This window comes from Salmo salar, chromosome 22 (genome assembly GCF_965601325.2).
Source record: "Salmo salar chromosome 22, fSalSal1, whole genome shotgun sequence".
In the NCBI taxonomy this organism is placed as follows: domain Eukaryota; kingdom Metazoa; phylum Chordata; class Actinopteri; order Salmoniformes; family Salmonidae; genus Salmo; species Salmo salar.
Window position 1 is genome coordinate 15,916,934 of NC_138312.1, and position 19,121 is coordinate 15,936,054.

The 19,121-nt window shown below is 45.2% G+C and overlaps 1 protein-coding gene across 2 annotated transcripts in view; it reads left to right on the forward strand.

Annotated features, from left to right (window-relative positions):
• Nucleotides 1-19,121, forward strand: part of LOC106582849 (E3 ubiquitin-protein ligase PDZRN3-B) — a 129,482-nt gene that overhangs the window by 71,698 nt on the left and 38,663 nt on the right. The window contains exon 1 of one of the 2 annotated variants that reach the window (XM_014166376.3): nt 9,577-9,722. The exons of the other annotated variant lie outside the window; for it this stretch is intronic. Coding sequence (XP_014021851.1) covers nt 9,717-9,722 — 6 coding nt within the window. The 5' untranslated portion in view covers nt 9,577-9,716. Of the gene's footprint in view, nt 1-9,576; nt 9,723-19,121 lie in introns of those variants that run through there. 2 annotated transcript variants of the gene reach the window in all.

A 19,121-nucleotide genomic window follows, 5' to 3' on the forward strand; every position in this document is an offset into this window, starting at 1 on the left:
TCACCTCTACCTTACCTGTCACCCTAGACCCACTTCAATTTGCTTACCGCCCCAATAGATCCCCATACGATGCCATCGCACTGCACACTGCCCCATCCCATCTGGACAAGAGGAATACCTATATATGAATGCTGTTCCTTGACTCTATCTCAGCATTCAACACCATAGTACCCTCCAAGCTCATCATTAAGCTCGAGGACCTAGGTCTGAACCCTTCCCTGTGCAACTGGGTCCTGGACTGGTGGTGGTGGTGGTGAAGGTAGGAAACAACACCTCCACTTTGCTGATCCTCAACACTGGGGCCCCACAAGGGTGCATGCTCAGCCCACTCCTGTACTCGCTGTTCATCCACGACTGCGTGGCCACGCATGCCTCCAACTCAATCATCAAGTTTGCAGACGACACAACAGTTGTAGGCCTGATTACCAACAATGACGAGACAGCCTACAGGGAGTAGGTGACGGCACTGGCGGAGTGGTGCCAGGAAAAGAACCTCTCCCTCAATGTCAACAAAATGACGGAGCTGATCGTGAACTTCAGGAAACCGCAGAGGGAGCACGCCCCTATCCACATGGACGGGACAGCAGCAGAGAAGGTGGAAAGCTTCAAGTTCCTCAGCGTACACATCACTGAAAAACTGAAATGGTCCACCCACACTGACAGTGTGGTGAAGAAGGCGCAACAGCGCCTCTTCAACCTCAGGAGGCTGAAGAAATTTGGCTTGGCCCCTAAGACCCTCACAAACTTTTACAGAAGCACAATTGAGATCATCCTGTCGGGCTGTATAACCGCCTGGTATGGCAACTGCACCACCCGCAACGGCAGGGCTCTCCAGAGGGTGGTGTGGTATGTCCAACGCATCACCACGGGCACACGGCCTGCCTTCCAAGACACCTACAGCACCCGATGTCACAGGAAGGCCAAAAAGATCATCAAGGACATCAAACACCTGAGCCATGGCCTGTTCACCCCGCTATGATCCAGAAGGCAAGGTCCATACAGGTGCATCAAAGCTGGGACCTAGAGACTGAAAAGCAGCTTCTATCTCAAGGCCATCAGACTGTTAAATAGCCATCACAAGCCGGCTTCCACCCGGTTACTGAACCCTCCACCTTAGAGGCTGCTGCCCTGTATACGTAGACATCGAATGACTGGCCACTTTAATAATGGAACACTAGTCACTTTAATAATGTTTACATACTGCTTTACTCATCTCATATGTATATACTGTATTCTATTCTACTGTATTTTAATCAATGCCACTCCGACATTGCTCGTCCTAATATTTATAGATTTCTTAAATCCATTATTTTACTGATTTGTGTGTATTCTTGTGAATTGTTAGATTCTACTGCACTGTTGGAGCTAGGAACACAATCATTTCGCTACACCCGCAATAACATCTGCTAAAAATGTGTATGTGACCAATAACATTTGATTTGAGAGGATAGAAGAGAAAGCCATTAGAGAGGAGGGTAGGGGAGTGGAAAGTGTGGGTTGGTTGGTTGGTTGGTTGGTGAGACTCCTACATGTTTTGAACCAAGACAGCCTATCTTTAGTTTGCATTGTGTGTGTGTGCACATGCATGCGCAATGTCTCAATCCTTCTTCTTATTGCGACGAAAGACGTGTCCATCAGTGACAAGCCTCCAACCTCGGCTCTGACATGGAGTGGACTTCAACTAGCTATCTCTGGTTATTACTGCTCCTAGCTTTAGCTCTCTCTGTTTGTCCTGTTTCAGACTTTTCAATTACGTTTGAGTTTCATCACTTCTTTTTTCCCTCGCTTGTTCTTTCAACAGCCACACGTAAAAACCAGAACTTCTGTGGGGGGCGTATTATGGTTTTCAACACTGTTTCATTTAAATCCGTATTTAATGTCTGTGAGTGTTCCAGGGAGAACTATTTCTGACCCTTTCTCCATGCCAGGTTATCCCTCTCAGTGGAAGAAAAGCTCTGCTCTCCTGCGTGTCTGTATAATACATCCAGAACCCTGCCGCCCTCCCCCTGTATGCACCTCCACCTTTCTCAACCAGGGCCCAGCCTCCAAGTCTGACCTTATAAAAATCACTGGACTACTTCCAGAGGAGGGTGTGCCATTAGATTAGGGACACCTCTGGCTCTGTCCTCCTCCCCACCTTTGCCCCACCTGTCTGTCAGGGAGGTTGGAACTCCTTTCTACCTTTCAATTAAAAGGTGTGAGAGAAAGTTGGGTAAAAGTGTATTTGCGCCTCGTTACTACACTGTATATAGCCATAATATGACATCTGAAATGTCTCTATTTCTTTTCAACTTTTGTGAGTGTAATGTTTATTCATTTCTGATTTGTTTACTTCACTGTTGTTTATGATCCATTTCACTTGCTTTGGCAATGGGAACATATGTTTCCCATGCCAATAAAGCCCTTGAAGAGAGAGGGAGTAAGAAAAGGTAGAGGGAGAGTCAAGAGGAGGAGAGCGAGGGAGAGGGGTGCGGGCCAGGTTGGGCTAATCTCAGCCTTATCTACTGGACTCTGGGAGTCTGGCTCCAGCTCCTCTGGGGCTCCTCCCATCCTGGGTAGGAGAGGGAAAGGGAGGGAGGGGAATGCCTTTTATTCAGCCTGACTGGTCTGACTTCAAAGGCGCCAGAGGCAGCACCGGGTATCCTTTCTTTCATTACCAGGAGCTTTGTGCTAATCTGCAGGGACACACCTGACGTCCCCTCAGCTCAGGGAGTAAGTGCTGTGTAATCTGGACATAAAGGAGACTTAATCCCTGCGTTAGGGTCACATACTCCTGCACCTCTACCTGATCCAGGATCAGCTCAAGAGCTTGTTAATTTGTTAATCAGAGCCGGGTTGCAGTCAGGGCCATGTGTGGATCACAGGAAGAGCGGGGTCAGGGACTGGCATCTTAACTAACACCAAGGGACATGGAGGCCATGTAAAGCGAGCATTGAAGAAGCAGTTGGCCAGTGTTGGGTAGTAGTGAACTACATGTAATTGAACTACATTTTGCAGTAGCTTGGTGGTACACATTCTGCTAACATCTGACTCCAGAGTGCTCTGTCTTGCAGTTTATAGTCTTGACATTTCAGATTTAGATCAAATAATTTTTCACAATGTAGTTAGGATTTAGTGAACTACCTTTTCAAAATAACTTTAGTTAAGTAAACAATATTTTTCTTCAGGGTAGATTTAGTGTAGCTTAACTTCTTTGGTAACTTGGTAAATGATCTTTTCAGAGTAACTTCCCCAACACGATAGTTTACCTTCCCCTTTGACTTCCAGAGGGTAATGAATAGTAAAAGCCAGTTTGGGAGTTTTCTAAAACTGTTGAAAGTAAAGTCCATGTCCATAGCTCTATAAAGACAATGATGTTACTACAAAGCCATGTGGAACAGAAATAAAGTATTTAGCAGAGCTGTAGCTACCATTGTGAATTATTTATTCACGGTGGAGCTCCTATGGCCTAAACATTGATCCCTACTTCCTACTGTAGCTCAGCTCCTGGCATGCTCATTGGGTGGCTAATGACGCAAATAACAGCAGCCAAACAGCATGCCTCCAGAGATGGGGATTCAGAACAGAATCATCTCGTCCCCTTCCTCAACATACAGTGCATTCGGAAACTATTCAGATCCCTTGACTTTTTCCACATTTTGTTACGTTACAGCCTTATACTAAAATTGATTAAATGTTTTTTTCCCCCCCTCATCAATCTACACAAAATTCCCCATAACAACAAACAAAAAAAAAATATATATATTTTTTATTATTTAATATCACATTTACATACATTGCCCTCCACTAATAGTGGCACCCTTGGTAAATATGAGCAAAACAGGCTGTGAAAAAAAAATCTTTGCTGTTTATCCTCTTGGTCTTTCATTCAAAATATTCACAAAAATCGAACCTTTAATTGTAAAATGTATGTGAAATAAATATTTTTCTCTGAAACGTATTCCACAATTGGTACCCCTAGAAATTCTTATGCGTATAATCTAACAGAAGTAATTCCCATTCATATTTTACGTTAAATTCACCTAAGTGATTAGGAACACTTAAGTGGTAAGCCATGACTTCCTGTTTCACTGGGGTATAAATATGAGGTGACACACAGGCCAAGTTCCTGCATTTCTAAAAACCTGTTTTCGCTTTGTCATTATGGGGTATTGTGTGTCGATTGATGAGGGAAAACAAATAATTTAATCCATTTTAGAATAAGGCTGTAACGTAACATAATGTGGAAAAGGGGAAGGGGTCTGAATACTTTCCGAATGCACTGTAAGATGGAGAACATGGACGTTCTACTACATATTCTATGGTTATTACAATGTCATGACTCTAGGAGTTCATTTTAGTCTAAACTTCAAGTTAAAGAATAATAATCTTGGAAGTTAAATAATAACGATTAATGGACACAAGTAGAAGCCCTTTAAAAGATACAGTGCCTTCAGTCTAGCTGCTATAGAGTGAACAAAGGTTTACAGTATGTGTTCTGCGCTAGTAAAAAACAGCACAAAGTTGTATTGCTAATTGGCCAGCATCGCAGGTTCCTTTGAGGGTTTCTCTGGCAAAATAAGAAGATGGACAAGCAGAAAAGCACACATGTACAAAAGCAGACATCCTTTAGTGTTCTGGCTTTCAGGTCTGCAGCTACTTTTTAAATTCCAATTTCCTTGAAGGTTTACCTCCAGTTTAGTTTGGAGATACATTTTGTCTTAAGCCTTTTCCCTGAACCCACATGGAACTATCTTTAAGGCATATGGGTCTTTCTATAAATAATGGGGCAAATGTGTGACAATGGGATCAACATTTCAAAATGGTTTGAAACCAAACTAAAAGGGATTTTCATGCAGTTCCACATGTGTACTTAGAGGAATAGATGTGAACATATGGAAATTGGCCCATAACTCCAGCTATTCAACAACATAGGTCTAGGACTATAGATCCTTTAAGCAGGGTTCATACAGACAATGGCAAGTCAAAATTAAGGACTTTCAGGGATTGTTTTAATTACTGAATTGTAATTTTCAAGGACCTAAATGTTATACAATTTTATAATTTATATAATTGTACATATAGGTTGTAATATAGCCCCCCCACCCACCCCACAAAAAAAGCATGGCAAAAAAGTGTCACTTTAAGATAATGCATTTTTTTAGGCCTTGCCAATGCATTGATATTCAAAGTATTATTACATTCTAAAATATGTGAGAATAATGTGGACATTGCCTGACTAAATAGATTGGATGCATGCATGGCGATTTTCTGTGGCCTATGTGGCCGACGCAGGCACGAATAGCGGTAGCATTAATCTCACCATCGCTGTTTTTATAATGAGAAAGTGACTAAAAACCAGGTTCCCTTTTCAATGGAAGGATTTGTACGGAAACCCAAGTTGAAGCCAACAATAGATGTTGTTGTCCTCGTAATAACCGCACTTAGTTTAACCGCAACAGAGTAGTTTAACACCCTTCAATTGAAGCGGCTGGAAACAAAAGAAATTGGCCACATCTCTCACAAAAATGGATCAAAAATGAAATCACGGATAATTAAAGGGAGCAGGCGAATTTATAAATTGACTACTCTGTGTCCAATCCGAGGCACAACAGCATGAACTCATTACGTTGACTCTCTGTTAAATATAACAAGACCCTTAATCAAGCAGACCGCAACAGATGATCAACATACATTTGATGGGATATTAGATCTAACGTGGATCCAGGCACAACTATCTTCACCGGTGCAACGAATAAGACACCAAAATATTGTGGACGTTCCTTGCGAACACCTTTTTCCAGCACTTGGGTTGTTGTTGCATCGCATGCGCTATCACAACAGCTGTTCGTCACTTGACTGTCATTAAAAAAATATCACAACAGCTGTTCGTCCCTTGACTGTCATTTGAAAAATTCCTCTCCGGATCAAATTATGATGTATGAAAATATCATGGCATAATTTATCAGCTGGACACCAAATCAAATGCGCATCCAACAAGAATTATGTCAAATTATTGAAGAACCACGTTAATGACAGTATCGATTTGGGTTTTAAGTATCAAGGTAAGGTGACTCTTTCGGTTAGAAGCATTCAATTCTGTAATGCATACATTATTTTGGACGTGTGTGCCCATGAAATCTGTTTTCACCTCATAACAAGAGATTTCTATACAAAAAAAAAAAAACGACAACTAGATCCAGGACTCGTACAGGGTTCAAGTTCAGTGTCTAATTTTACTGATTTAATGCTTAATATATGATATAATGACACCTTACACTACCATGAATGCAAGAACAGAAAAGTTATGTTCTATGTCACACGATTTTGGACAAATCCGTCAAGACACCAACCATGATAAAGGAAAATCAACTCAAAGTATTCAGACTTTTCGACTTTTTCTACATTTTGTTTTAGCCTTATTCTAAAATGGATTAATATATATATATATCCTCAGTAATCTACACACAATACCCCATAATGACAAAGCAAAAATCGTTGTTGTTTTTTTAAAATGTTTGCTAATTTATTCGATATTAAAAACCGAAATACCTTATTTTACTTAAAATTATCAGACCCTTTGCTATGGGACTCGAAATTGAGCTCAGGTGTATCCTGTTTCCATTGATCAACCTTGAGATGTTTCTACAACTTGTTTGGAGTCCACCTGTAGTAAATTCAATTGACTTGACATTATATGGAAATGCACACACCTGTCTATATAGGCTCCCACAGTTGACAGTGCATGTCAGAGCAAAAACCAAGCCATGAGGTTGAGGAATTGTCCGTAGAGCGCCTAGACAGGATTGTGTCGAGGCACAGATCTGGGGAAGGGTAACAAAAAATGTCTGCAGCATTGAAGTTCCCCCAAAACACAGTGGCCTCCATCATTCTTAAATTGAAGAAGTATGGAACCACCAAGACTCTTCCTAGAGCTGGCCGCCTGACCAAACTGAGCAATCGGGAGAGAAGGGCATCGGTCAGGGAGGTGACCAAGAACCAGATGGTCACTCTGACAGAGCTCTAGCGTTCCTTTGTGAAGATGGGAGAACCTTTCAGAAGGACAACCATCACTCCAGCACTCCACCAAACAGGCCTTTATGGCAGATTGGCCGGACAGAAGCCACTCCTCAGTAGAAGGCACACGACAGCCTGCTTGGAGTTTGCCAATAGGCACCTAAAGACTCTCAGACCACGAGAAGCAAGATTCTCTGGTCTGATGAAAACAAGATTGAACTCTTTGGACTGAATGCCAGGCGTCACATCTGACGGAAACCTGGCAACATCCATGGTGTTGGCAGAATCATGCTCTGGGGATGTTTTTCAGCAGCAGGGACTGTAAGACTAGTCAGGATTTGAGGCAAAGATGAACGGAGCAAAGTACAGAGAGATCCTTGTTGAAAACCTGCTCCAGAGCGCTCGGGACCTCAGACTGGGGGCGAAGGTTTGCCTTCCAAAAGGACAACAACTCTAAGCACACAGCCAAGACAACGCAGGACTGCCTTCGGGACAAGTCTCTGAATGTCCTTGAGTGGCCCAGCCAGATCCTGGACTTGAACCCGATCGAACATCTCTGGAGAGACCTGAAAATAGCTGTGCAGCATCGCTCCCCATCCAACATGACAGAGCTTGAGAGGATCTGCAGAGAAGAATGGGAGAATATCCCCAAATACACAGGTGTGCCAAGCTTGTAGCGTCATACCCTAATGTAATATTTCAGTTTTTTATTTTTAATAAATTAGCAAAAATGTCAATTGTTTTCGCTTTGTCGTTATGGAGTATTGTGTGTAGATTGATGAGGGCAAAAAAACATTTAATCAATTTTAATGTGGAAAAAGTCAAGGGGTCTGAATACTTTCCGAATGCACTGTAGCTTTGATCCACCTTACAGTATATCTTAATGCAATGACATATACATTTTTTTTGCAGATTATTATCAAAGACTTATCAACAGCTGTAGCAAGTTGTCCAGTGTAGGAAATCCTCACTGGTGCCCTAGTTTGTCGCAAGACCCATACAAGATCACATTTTTAGAAAGCAGTGGAGGAGACAAAGCTCTGATTTAAAGCAAGAGAAGGTGTATTTGTTGGATCTTTTTATGCTCCAACTTTCACATTTCAGCACCCTACTCTCACTAGTGTTTGAGATGATTTCCGAAGGGCCTCTGGAAGTCAACCGAAAAATGTTCCAAAAACTTTTGGCTTGAGAGTGCAGACTAGTGTGAACTGAACTCTCTCCACCCTCTACCCGACTTCCCCTCCCAGTCCCTATCCCGGCCCTTCGGTCCCCCAAGTTAATTCCTCTTTTGGGAATCTGTAGCAGATAAAGATTGATGTCATTGTCGGTCGGAGTCTTTTCCTCCCTCTTCCCCTCCTTCCCTCCTCTTGGTCTTATTCATCTTCTCATGACCACCAGTATAATTACAGCAGCTAGCTCCTCAACTCAGCCGTCCCCAGAATGAGCTGTTTACTTTGGGCCGCTTGCCTCTGGCTACTGTGGCTGAGCGCTGATCCCCATAGTACTCAGCGGGGGCAGCCACACAGTCACCAAACTCAACCAAGCGCGCGCGCGCCCGCCAGCCCTGCTCACCCAGCCGCCACACGGCCGCCGCGCTTCTTCCAACGCGCGACCGCCATAACCACGTTGTCCATATGACCAGCCTACCCTTGCTTTCTCTCGTTAGTAGTGGTAGCTAGAACAGTAAGACATCAACTCTTGTTGAGGAAAATCATAATAATCATAATTCATTTTAGTAATGGGTTTGGATGTATCAGCAGGCATTAAGCTGGCTCTGGGTGGGCATAGCTACCACATTTTGTTTTCCCTTTGCCCAAAGGCTGAGGAGGAATGAAGTGGCGTTTTTTTCATTGAGACTTTCCCCCACACCAGTGGGTCTACAGTGTATTATGTCAAAACAAGCTCTACTGTTTTAATGTCACGTGCACAAGTACAGTGAAATGCCTTTCTTGCAAGCTCTAGTGTAATTGTGTGTCCTTCAGGAGAGCGACACTAAGACTTGGAGGGAGCAGAATCAACAACCTCTGCATCCTTCAAGACAGTTGCTTTGTGAAGGTGTTAAAGTTCACAGTTAGCCATTGTTATTTAAATGCAAGCTGAAAAATTCCCTGGACCTAGGCTTGGCCCCATGTCAGGGCAAGTCCGCCAGAGCCAAGTCCAAGTGAGACGGGTGCCGGTCGGCGTAGAAGAAAAAGTCTGAGTCTTTTTGGTATAACACTGGGGTAAATCCTCATTGCAAACTCAGCAAAATAATCATCTGCCACTGCCCTGTGCAAGGGAGGGGAGTGGTATTTGTTTACCAAGAGACACATACATGTATTCCTTCCAGTTGAGCTGATCATGTGTAGTGTTGGTTGTTTGCAGGGCCCCTGCCTGCCTGCCAGCCAGCCAATCTCAGGCCCCTGGGCCCAGGTGCTTCCTGTCTACAATTTGGAAAAGCGTGAGTGAGCTCATGATGGGCCAAGTCAACCATAAGCATTACGCCCTCCCTGCTCCTAGCCCCATGGGATCGGCAATAAGGCTTTAAATATCCAACTCTATTTTCTCTCTCCCTCCCTTTCTGTCTTTCTACCTCTTTTTCTCTCTTGTAATCAGTGATGGCAGATACATTTGTCACTAACGTCGGTGCAGGGAGTGAGCTGAAACGTTAAGTGGAGATCCTTGTAGCTCCTCTCCATCTATTCGTTTGGCTGTTTCCTACTGCTGAGGTGTTGCTTGTGATGCTGGTAAGACATGCTGATTTTACCCATGAATCCTATCTTGGGCTGTGCTGTCTGTGTGTTGTTCTGTTGCTGTTCCCTGTGCCTTTCTGCTCCCTGTGCTGTTCTTGTTTGGGAAAGGAGCTCTCTGGTTCTTCCATGCGTGTGCACACAGCGTACATGCATAATGTAGAAGTTGTGTCCAGAGTGCACGTTCGAGGTGAAGCCGAGGCGTAGAATATTCGAGCAAATATTTTCACAAGTGAGGGGATTTACGCGGTTTTGTGCCAGCTGTGGCAGTACCGTAAAACATTTATATGCTCCCTGAAAAATGCATTTTATGTGTAACTGAAGCTGTCGCCTGTTAAACGGAGCCTCAGTCGACCTGTTAGAGTCGTGTGTTTTTCACAGGAATGATTGTTATCCAAAGGGAGAAGATGGGAGACTGAGCTCTATGTGCGAGGATCATTCTTGACATCAGTCCAGCTCGTCTGGAGCAACATCAGTGGCAGAGGGGTAGAGAGCCTCCTTGTGGCCACAGTCTGCACTCACAGCCTCAAACTCAGCTCTGGTTCTGAAAGTACTACTTCTATATCGACTCAACAACAAAAAAACAGCGTAAATCAATTACAGCCAAGCTTTTGGATGGTTGTCTTAGTCTTGATGATTTTTGTACCTGTTTTACATGCATTTTTGTGTTGTCTGAGATTTATGAGACAACAGCTGACTAACTTTCCCCGTATGTACACAGTTAATTTAACTCGCTTATATTTTATCTCTTGACACATGAACATTTAACATAACAAGGTAGGATTTATGACCACCATGAAAGGTATTATTTTCGGTCTCCAGTAGAATCTTGAGAATAAGTGAGCCACTCAGCTGTCAAATCATGGTGGAAACAACAGCAGGCTTTTGGTTTGGGATCCTCCCTTCAGCCAGCTCCTTGCCTCTCCAGAAGGACTCTTTCACCTTGGCTGGTTCTGGTTTTAAAGAAGAGGGCAGAACATAGAATAACATTACTTATCTGACAGACAGCAGGCAGGACTTGTTTGTTTCAGGGCCGGTGTCATTCAGGAGGCCTGGCGCTGTGTAGAGGACTAGCTAGCTAGCTGGGGCAGGCTAGACAGAAGCGTAGGTACATTAACTGCTCATAAAATAGCTGATGTCACTCATTCACAGCCTGGCCCCAGTTGTCTTGCGTTTTGATTGGTCCTGACGGGGTATTTCCATGGTGATGGGGGCAGTTAAGGTGGTGGTGTTTACTTCAGTCTGCAGCATACCCAACTAGTCTGCCTAGCCTGACGCCAGCCAGAGCTGCGTCTGCGTGTGCTGCTGATAAGAGACTGCATGCCACCGCTGCACGGTGACTGTTGAACTCCTAAAGGTTGGGTTAGGCCAGGGTCTGTCTCAGTTAGACAGAGAGGGCTGTTTGCTCCAACCAGGCTGTACCGTCTAAAGAGTATAATAAATAGCCTGAAAGGACAACTGAACCACTCAATTCAGGCCAGTTCCCTCTAGCATTTTCCACACCTATCTGTTGACCTGCTTTGGGAAGGAGAATTGAAGATTGAAGCCCGGAGATGGACCTCGCTCGTTTGATTGCACTCTTCCAGTTAAGTACAGTGGCTCTACTTAACGTCCTGCTCTCCTCTCTGTGAAAGAGTGAAAAATAAAAGACCAGAGGTCAACTACAGTTCACGCGCTGTCACTGTCCTCTGGGGTGACCTTAAACTGATTGTCACCACTCCAGACTGCTCGTTTCAGACTCTGACCTTAAGAACATACCTAGACAGGCTGAACGGGTTCATGAAAGCGTCACTTCAGTTTCTGCTGAATGGTCTCTCTATCAGCTCTGGCCGTGTGGTGGTGGACAAAATATAGAATTGCATTGGAACTGGCGTCTTTCTCCCATTCTCATGCTGTTCTAGTTTACCCACAGCATTCGAAAGACGTGTTGAATCAAATAAATATTTGGGGACATTTTATACGTTTATTTTACACGTTTACAATTTCATCCTCTTCACCTTTCAATTCAGCTCTGTGTTGGCTCCAGATCTCCAGATAGCTGTCCCCCGGCAAGGCCCAGGAACAGCTGTGGAAACAGCACACAGTGAGCTGTAGCGACTAGCGAGGGGGATCTGGTGTGCTGGATCCATGCAGCTCTGTGGAGATGGAAGTTTTCATTTCCTCAGGATATAGCGTCGGCTGTTTGAACAGGTGGTGGAGGAATCCTCCTGGGACACCGGCTCCACTCATGTCGTCCAGTTTTGGACTCCTCTCTTCAGCATCGCACATTCCCCAGCCAGCAGCACAGACGAGCAAAGCAGAGTAGGCCCTGCACAGAGCAGAGCAGCACAGGGGACCACTCCCCCCCCCCCCCGCTCTGCAAGTCCTCTCATGATTGAGAGGCGTCCCACTCCCGTCCCAGCCCGTCCCACATGGCAGGCTCCAGAAGAAAAAGCCCAACCAGACGCGTCTCCTAATGCGTTTCCAGTCCCCCCTGTCATTGGGGTTATTACTGCTGTGTGCAGCTGGGCTGTGCTGGGACTGGGGACCTGGGAGCGCCTGTTAGGGGGGGAAAGTGAGCATCTGAATGCTCTAATTACAAGAGGAGGGGATGTGTGGGACTGGCTGTGTGTTTTGTGTTCTTACCCCCAGGGGCGGGATGCACACTGCCTGAGTCATACTAGACTGGAGCCATTGCATCGTGTCTCTCTCTCCCTCTCCTCCCACTGCTTACACAACCAGCTGGGCTACGGAGATACACAAACACAGAGAGACATAGATTTACTCGATGGGAGGATGGAGAGAGGAGTGTAATGCGGAGGACGAAGAAGGGGAGGAGGAAGAGGGGAGCGTGCGAGGCCCTGGGTAGATTTATGGCTTGCTGTAGAATCTAGCAGGTAAATACCAGGGAGGCCCTCCTCCCCCCCACCTCCCCCGGAGGAAAAGGCTCTGGGATTAGGCCACTTGTTGAAGCTGTTTGCACAGATTCTCAGTTCGGTACAAAATCCTGCAGGGCAGGACCTGTCTCTCCACCACTCCCACTTCCACTCTCACTTCTTTTCAGTCCGCCTGTCTGTCTGTCCGCCTGTCTGTCTGTCCGCCTGTCTGTCTGTCCGCCTGTCTGTCTGTGGTTTTCCTGTCGCTCTCCCTCTTTCGATCTCTTGATATCACAGTGTCATTTGAAATGTCAAAGAGCGAGGCAAAATGACCGAATGCTTTGAACACATTATGCTTAAAGAATTGCGTTGAACTCTATTTTGTTTTCTATTTCCTGTTCATTACCATTCAGCCGTTGACTAGTGAGCACACTAACACGCATGGCCAATAGGTGGCGGTATGAGCCTATAGAATCTGAGCTTCGTCTATTAGTTTCCAGAGAGAATATTTTCACCTTGCCCTCATTTGATCTGACTCCCTCAGCCAAATGGTATCTCGTTAGTGCAGTGCACATTTAAATACACCATTGGGTGCTGTAAAGCATTTGCCAGACAGTTGTTTTTTTCCCCCTGCTGTCTAAAAGACATTAGTATGTATTTACTGGTAGAATGCAAGGTTTCGGTGCTTTAGATCATTTGTGTCCAGGACGTCTGTGGCATAATAAATACGCCTAGGTGAGCATAATAGACTGACTGAACACGCCCTTATTGATTCAAAACAGGTGTCCATTGGTCACAGGCGCTGGCTGTCATATGATTACCTGATTGCGTGTGGGTCATCATTTGCTCAGACGACGGAAAGCGAATTCCTCTAACGGGGGGTAGAACACAATCAACGTGTAAACAAAGACCTCCAGACGAACTGATAGCCCGTGTAGCACTGTTGCACATGCTGTAGATGTAATCCAGTACGTTTGCGGAACTGTGTCCATAGTGTGGTGTTGAGGCATTGTCAGAACAGCAGCTCTGTTCCAGTTCTCCTCTGTTCCAGAACGTGAGCAGCATCCACAAGGCACTTTTAACCCCAAATGAATCCTCTTCGTGTGGATGGTGACGCCTCAATGTTCGTCCTAGTGTTTCTCAACGGGACCCTCTAAATGGGCTGACCTGGTAGGTGGAACCCTGGAAGGCCGGGCATCTATCCCCCCCTCACATGACAAGGCCTTCTATGATGGAAAGTGGATACAGTCATCTCTGAGGGTAGCTCAGAGAAAATGTAGCATAGTCAGAGCGGAAGGCAGAGTCTGAGATTTTGTAATGGCAGAAAGGCATATGAGCTCTCAATAGCCTTTCTCACGTCAAGGTTTGTTTGAATGTATATTTGTATGTGTGTGTGTGTGTTTGTGTGTGTATATATATATTTGTCTTTGCCTGTCCAAGTGTGCGTAGCTGCTGGAAGTAGGGGTGCTGAGGGGTACTGCAGCACCCCCTACAAAATCAGAATTCAAATAAAATATGAATAATAAAACTAGTATTTTTTCCAACAAAATTAGTGCACTGGGCCTTTACTAGTCCTGTATTAGCAGACCGATATAGCCGTCTGTAGCGCGGGAACACATAGGGTGTGCCAATGTACATATGTGTTAGTGTACATGGGTGGGTGGATGCAGATGTGTTTAAGTGTGGGCTAAAGTTCAAGAGTGTGTATTGGTTTGTGTGACAGTAGGAGTGTATGTACAGTATGTGTGTTTTGGCATGAGGGAGAAAGGCTCACCAGGCAGATTTGTGATGTAATCAGGAGTTAATCTGTTCCCTGATGCTTGCTGAGCGGCCCCAGTGCCACAGGGGCCACAGCACAACCCCCTTTCTGCAGGAGTTGACCTAGCCCGATCCTCAACCCTCGCCCCCGGAGCCCATTTTGAACTGATAATCTCATCAGGAGAGTGAGGGCACTGAGAGAACAAAAGATCTACTTCACCTGAGCCCTCACACTCAGTGCACATCAAGAGCTTCATTTGACCCCGCTCGATGAATGGGTGGATGGCTGGAGTAATCACGTTGCATAACTGAGCCCAGCAGAGCAGTAGAGTGGCTGGGCTGGTTGAGCAGGAACCACCACCGTACTGGGGCTGCACACAGAGGTGAACAGACTGGACCCTGGCTCACTCATTTCTTATAGACAGATGGAGTGCATCGTATTATAATTCAGCTGACTCAGGTATTGATAATCCACAATCTTTTTGTTGTTGTATGGTTCCAAACAACAAAGTATTTTTTTGTTTACCTGTATCTGCATCGGTAGGGGCATTTCTTAATGATTTGAATGTTGTTTTTTTTCATCACCCCATCAGCCCAGATTTCTTTGGTTTTTCATTCAGAAAAGGTAAGATTTCTAGAAGCAAATAAATGGATGATGTGAACTGACGAATGGTGAGGTGAATTCTAGACATTTGGAGCTTATATTGAATATTGGGCTGAAAAGCTTGAGTTGAGTGTTTTGATGAAATATTGTTCATTCCTCTCATAATGTCTGCCCCCCCTCCATCTCTGTATGCCTTTTTTATTCTCTGAGAATAAAAGACCACAAAATCCTGCGAAGACAGCATGGTCTTAAGAGGAACATCTTCAATGGACCGTCTTCCCCTTCACAAGAGGCCCGGAGCACTTTTAGGAACCAGGTTGCCATAGTGACACAGTAACAGTGCATGTTTCCTAGGCGACTTTCCCTGGTTCTGCCATGCAGGGTACATTAGTATTGTTTTTCGGTCTTCTCAGACTCGGTCTACGCACTCAGAATCCCAGAGACACACACACACACACACACAGGAAGCTGTCTGAGAGGAAAGCTCTTCATTTGAGTGTGAACAGGAGGTCAGCGATTGTGGTTGTTTGGAGCTACCATGGGCATCTTAGCCCTAGCCTTGTAGCCAGATCCGCCTCCATACTCTGTCGTGTTCGTGCGGCCTGACAATGGAAGTCTGCGGAGTTGGCCAGAGCGCACACAGTTCTGGCAACTCTCTCTGAGACTACACTTCTTCCAGAAGGAAGATTCAAATCCATTCACTTTGTCACGTCCATGCTGCAGCGGAGTCGTCTTGTTGAGTTATGGTGAGGTTTGGCCGTGGCTTTCTGTGCTCACCTGTTTGCCTCATTAGGGCCCAGTGTCTGATGGTGCATGAAGGAGCAGCATCAAAGCAGAGTGGCCTGGCAGTAATGAGGGGCCTTGTCATCCTGTGCAACTCAATTAGCCCAGACTGGCCAGTCCCTCAGGAAGACTAATGACACCCCACTGGGACCACAGACCCCCGTAGGGAGAAAGAGGGAGTGGGTTTAGGGTGGGGGGGGGGGTAACAGGTACCAAATAGTGGCGTCTTCACTCTGGACTTCTGAAGTAACTAACCTCAGTGCATAACACAGAGCACCATATCCACATTGGAGTTCACACATTAGAAAATGCAAGGCCCTACAACACAGTGGGATCTTTACAGACATGGCACTGGTACTCATGCCTGAGTATCTATAATTCATGTTATCCCTTAGGATCTCTTCGATAGTCAGTCAGAGACTACACCTCTCATCGGTGGTCTGCGTATTCCTAGGTGGATCCTATAGTTAAACTGTTCACTTTCATTACTGTTATCTTGGCTAGTGATGGCTGTGGCCGGTCAGGCTCCGTGGCCCCACTGACCTTGCTGTCTACAGCCGTTCACTCACCGGCCAGCACACTGAGCTGTGATTGGCACATAGCAGAGCCTCCCTTCTAACATTGATATTTTTCAGTCCATTGGCTTTTCCGGTGAGTTCGAGTCCGTGTGAATGGTTTAGCGGTAGCTGACAGTGGAAAATAAGGAGCCACTCTTGAGTGTGAGTGGACTGATGAATAGGACTTGGTAGTGTGCTGCTCCTGCTGTGAGGTTGACAGATGGCGGTGGAATCGCCTGTATGACCCCTCACAGAACACCAAGCCAAGCTTCTGTTGTTTATTCAACCTTTCAACCTCCCTGTGTTCAGAAATACGTTCTAACTATCTGCTTGTGAAGATACGTGTAAACATTTTGATTTAGTTCTTTATTGAGGATGTAGTCTTTCAAATTGTGCTTCGCCGCCTAGAGTACGACTTCCCGTTGTGGTGTAGACCGTCGATGGCAGAGTCTGTGTGACTTGTATGAGCAGCACTGTAGCATCTCATCTCAAGCCATCTCTGTATGTCCATGGTGCTTGTCCCAAGGAACCAGCTGCTGGAGGTCTCTCATTGTTTTAAAGGGACGGTTGGGGTAACCTGCTGGCAGGGACAGGGCTGTGGCCTGGGACCCCTCACCTTACCGGACCCCACCACGAGCCCACGGGACCTCTGTGTCAGGGGCCACAGCTTGAGTGACAGGTACAAAGTAACCATTCTCTGCTGTGGGGTCCCGGGGAGAGGCGGAGACGCCGCCCCTGTCACTCACCCGTCCCGGGACAATGATGTGGGCGGGAAAGGCGATACCCTTGCCTCTTTGTCTCTTTATTGAATTACAGCACAGGTTGTCTTTGTGTACTCAGAGAGTAATTGAAAACGTGACAAAAAGGAGGGTGGAAAATGGAGGATGTGCTCCAGCACACGCAGTCAGTCAGTGAAAGGAGCCAATGAAAGTGAATATCAGGGCATGGCATTTGGTGCTGAATGCAGGGCTCAAGTGATCCTTTTTGTAGGTGTAAAGTCTGGATGGAAGCGGGCTTTTAGGTGATTGGAGGAATTGTGCCATTCTCTAGAGAAGTGAAGTCATGTTCAGGGCAGTTTGCTGCAGGCAGAACTTAACCTCATTTTGGACCTGGAACATAAAGTCTCCCAGTGGTCAGTTGGGATATGGGAGGATATGAGTTGAGCGTCAGCTCCAAGTAATCCTCGACAAACACGTGCACCATAGAATTCCTCTGTCTGTCACAGATTTCTTATCTGAAAGATGCAGTAACTTTTTGGGCAACCCTGACAAAATTCTCATAGAAATGAGAGACATAAGTCATTCTAATTTTTCAAAGAAGAGGTAGATCTGTTCTATGTGTGCTATTTCTATGCTTCCCATTTTCTTAAGTTTAGTTTTTGCGTCTCATCTCAGTTTTGTATACCAGCTTCAAACTGCTGAAAATACTATATTTTTTGTTATGGAAAATATATTTCACAGTGATTTAGATGGTACAATGATTCTCTACGCTATACTTGATTTTTATTGTCACATAAACCATTAGAATTTTAGAAACCAGGAAATGGTTGGAGCGATTTCTTTCATAGTGCATCTTTAACTTTTGTTTGTCTCAAATGTGTCATTTCAGCTATATTATATGATAGAACTCCAACCCAAACCTATTGAAAAGCTTTTTTCCTAGTAAAACACATTGCAGGGGGAGGGATCTATTCTAAGGCAGTATTCTACCCTCCCCTATCAGTCTGTAATGCCCCACTTCTGTCATGATGACCCTATTACACATGAGGTGTGTAGAGCACCGGTGAATGAACCACAAAGCCCCACAGAAAATGACCCACTGCCACAGGAAAGGGAAAGCGTGTGATTACATGACCATAACATGGAGCCAGACAAATAAGCACACACGCATGCACTCAGGGGAAAGAGAGTGGGGTGCATAATGGTTGCTCTCTGTGGGTACACGAACACATCAACGTGCCCTTTTCACATTACTCCCTTGATTACCTTAATCCTGCCTCTGAACTAGGACCTGTCATATGCACCAAGGGATCTGAGGGTCATAGGTCAAACCGTCCCCGTGATCGCTCTCTGCTGTCTTCCAAAATCACTGACTCCTCATTATACAACAGGGCTCTCTCTCTACCCCCTCTCCTTCTCTCATTCTCCCCCTTCCCCCTCCTACGCCCCCCTTTCACTGTCTCTCTCCCCCCTCTATCTCTCTTTCTCTCTCATCTTTGTAAATTAAAAATATATACAAGACCAGTCCCTCATCTCTCCCTTTAATGGAGCCAACAAGTCCTCTTCACTGTGCCATAGCATTGTGTTCTGTAATGACAGCATTTGCGGAGCACTTCAGTGCAAAATGAAGTCGGAATTGGATGAAAACGGTAGGGCCAGGCTCTTTAAAACCAGACATATTTTTCTCCTATCCATTTGGAGAGAACAGGGGAAAGCATAGGCTAAATGTGTGGGCTTATTATTTTCAATCAAACACTTCTCTCTAAGGGTCTGTGGTGGAAATAGCACTCAGGGAATGACAGTTTTACTAATGACATGGGGCTCATGAAAGTGTACCGCACCTCAATGGGGAAACCGCACTTTATGGCAATTTTACCATCCCCAACCTGAAGTGAAATGCTCTCTGAGATACAGGGGCTTGGAAATGGAATGGCTTCATCCAGCATCTTGTATTGATTTAAATACCATCTCTTGGTTTGTCCAATCTCTGGAACATAACCAGCTAATGGTCACTCATTATGCGAAAGACTAAAAGACACATGGCAAAATTACTTCCTGTGAAAGACTGAATAGCAAAATTAGCTGTGTTGTAAAAGCATTAAGATCCATAAGTGTATGTG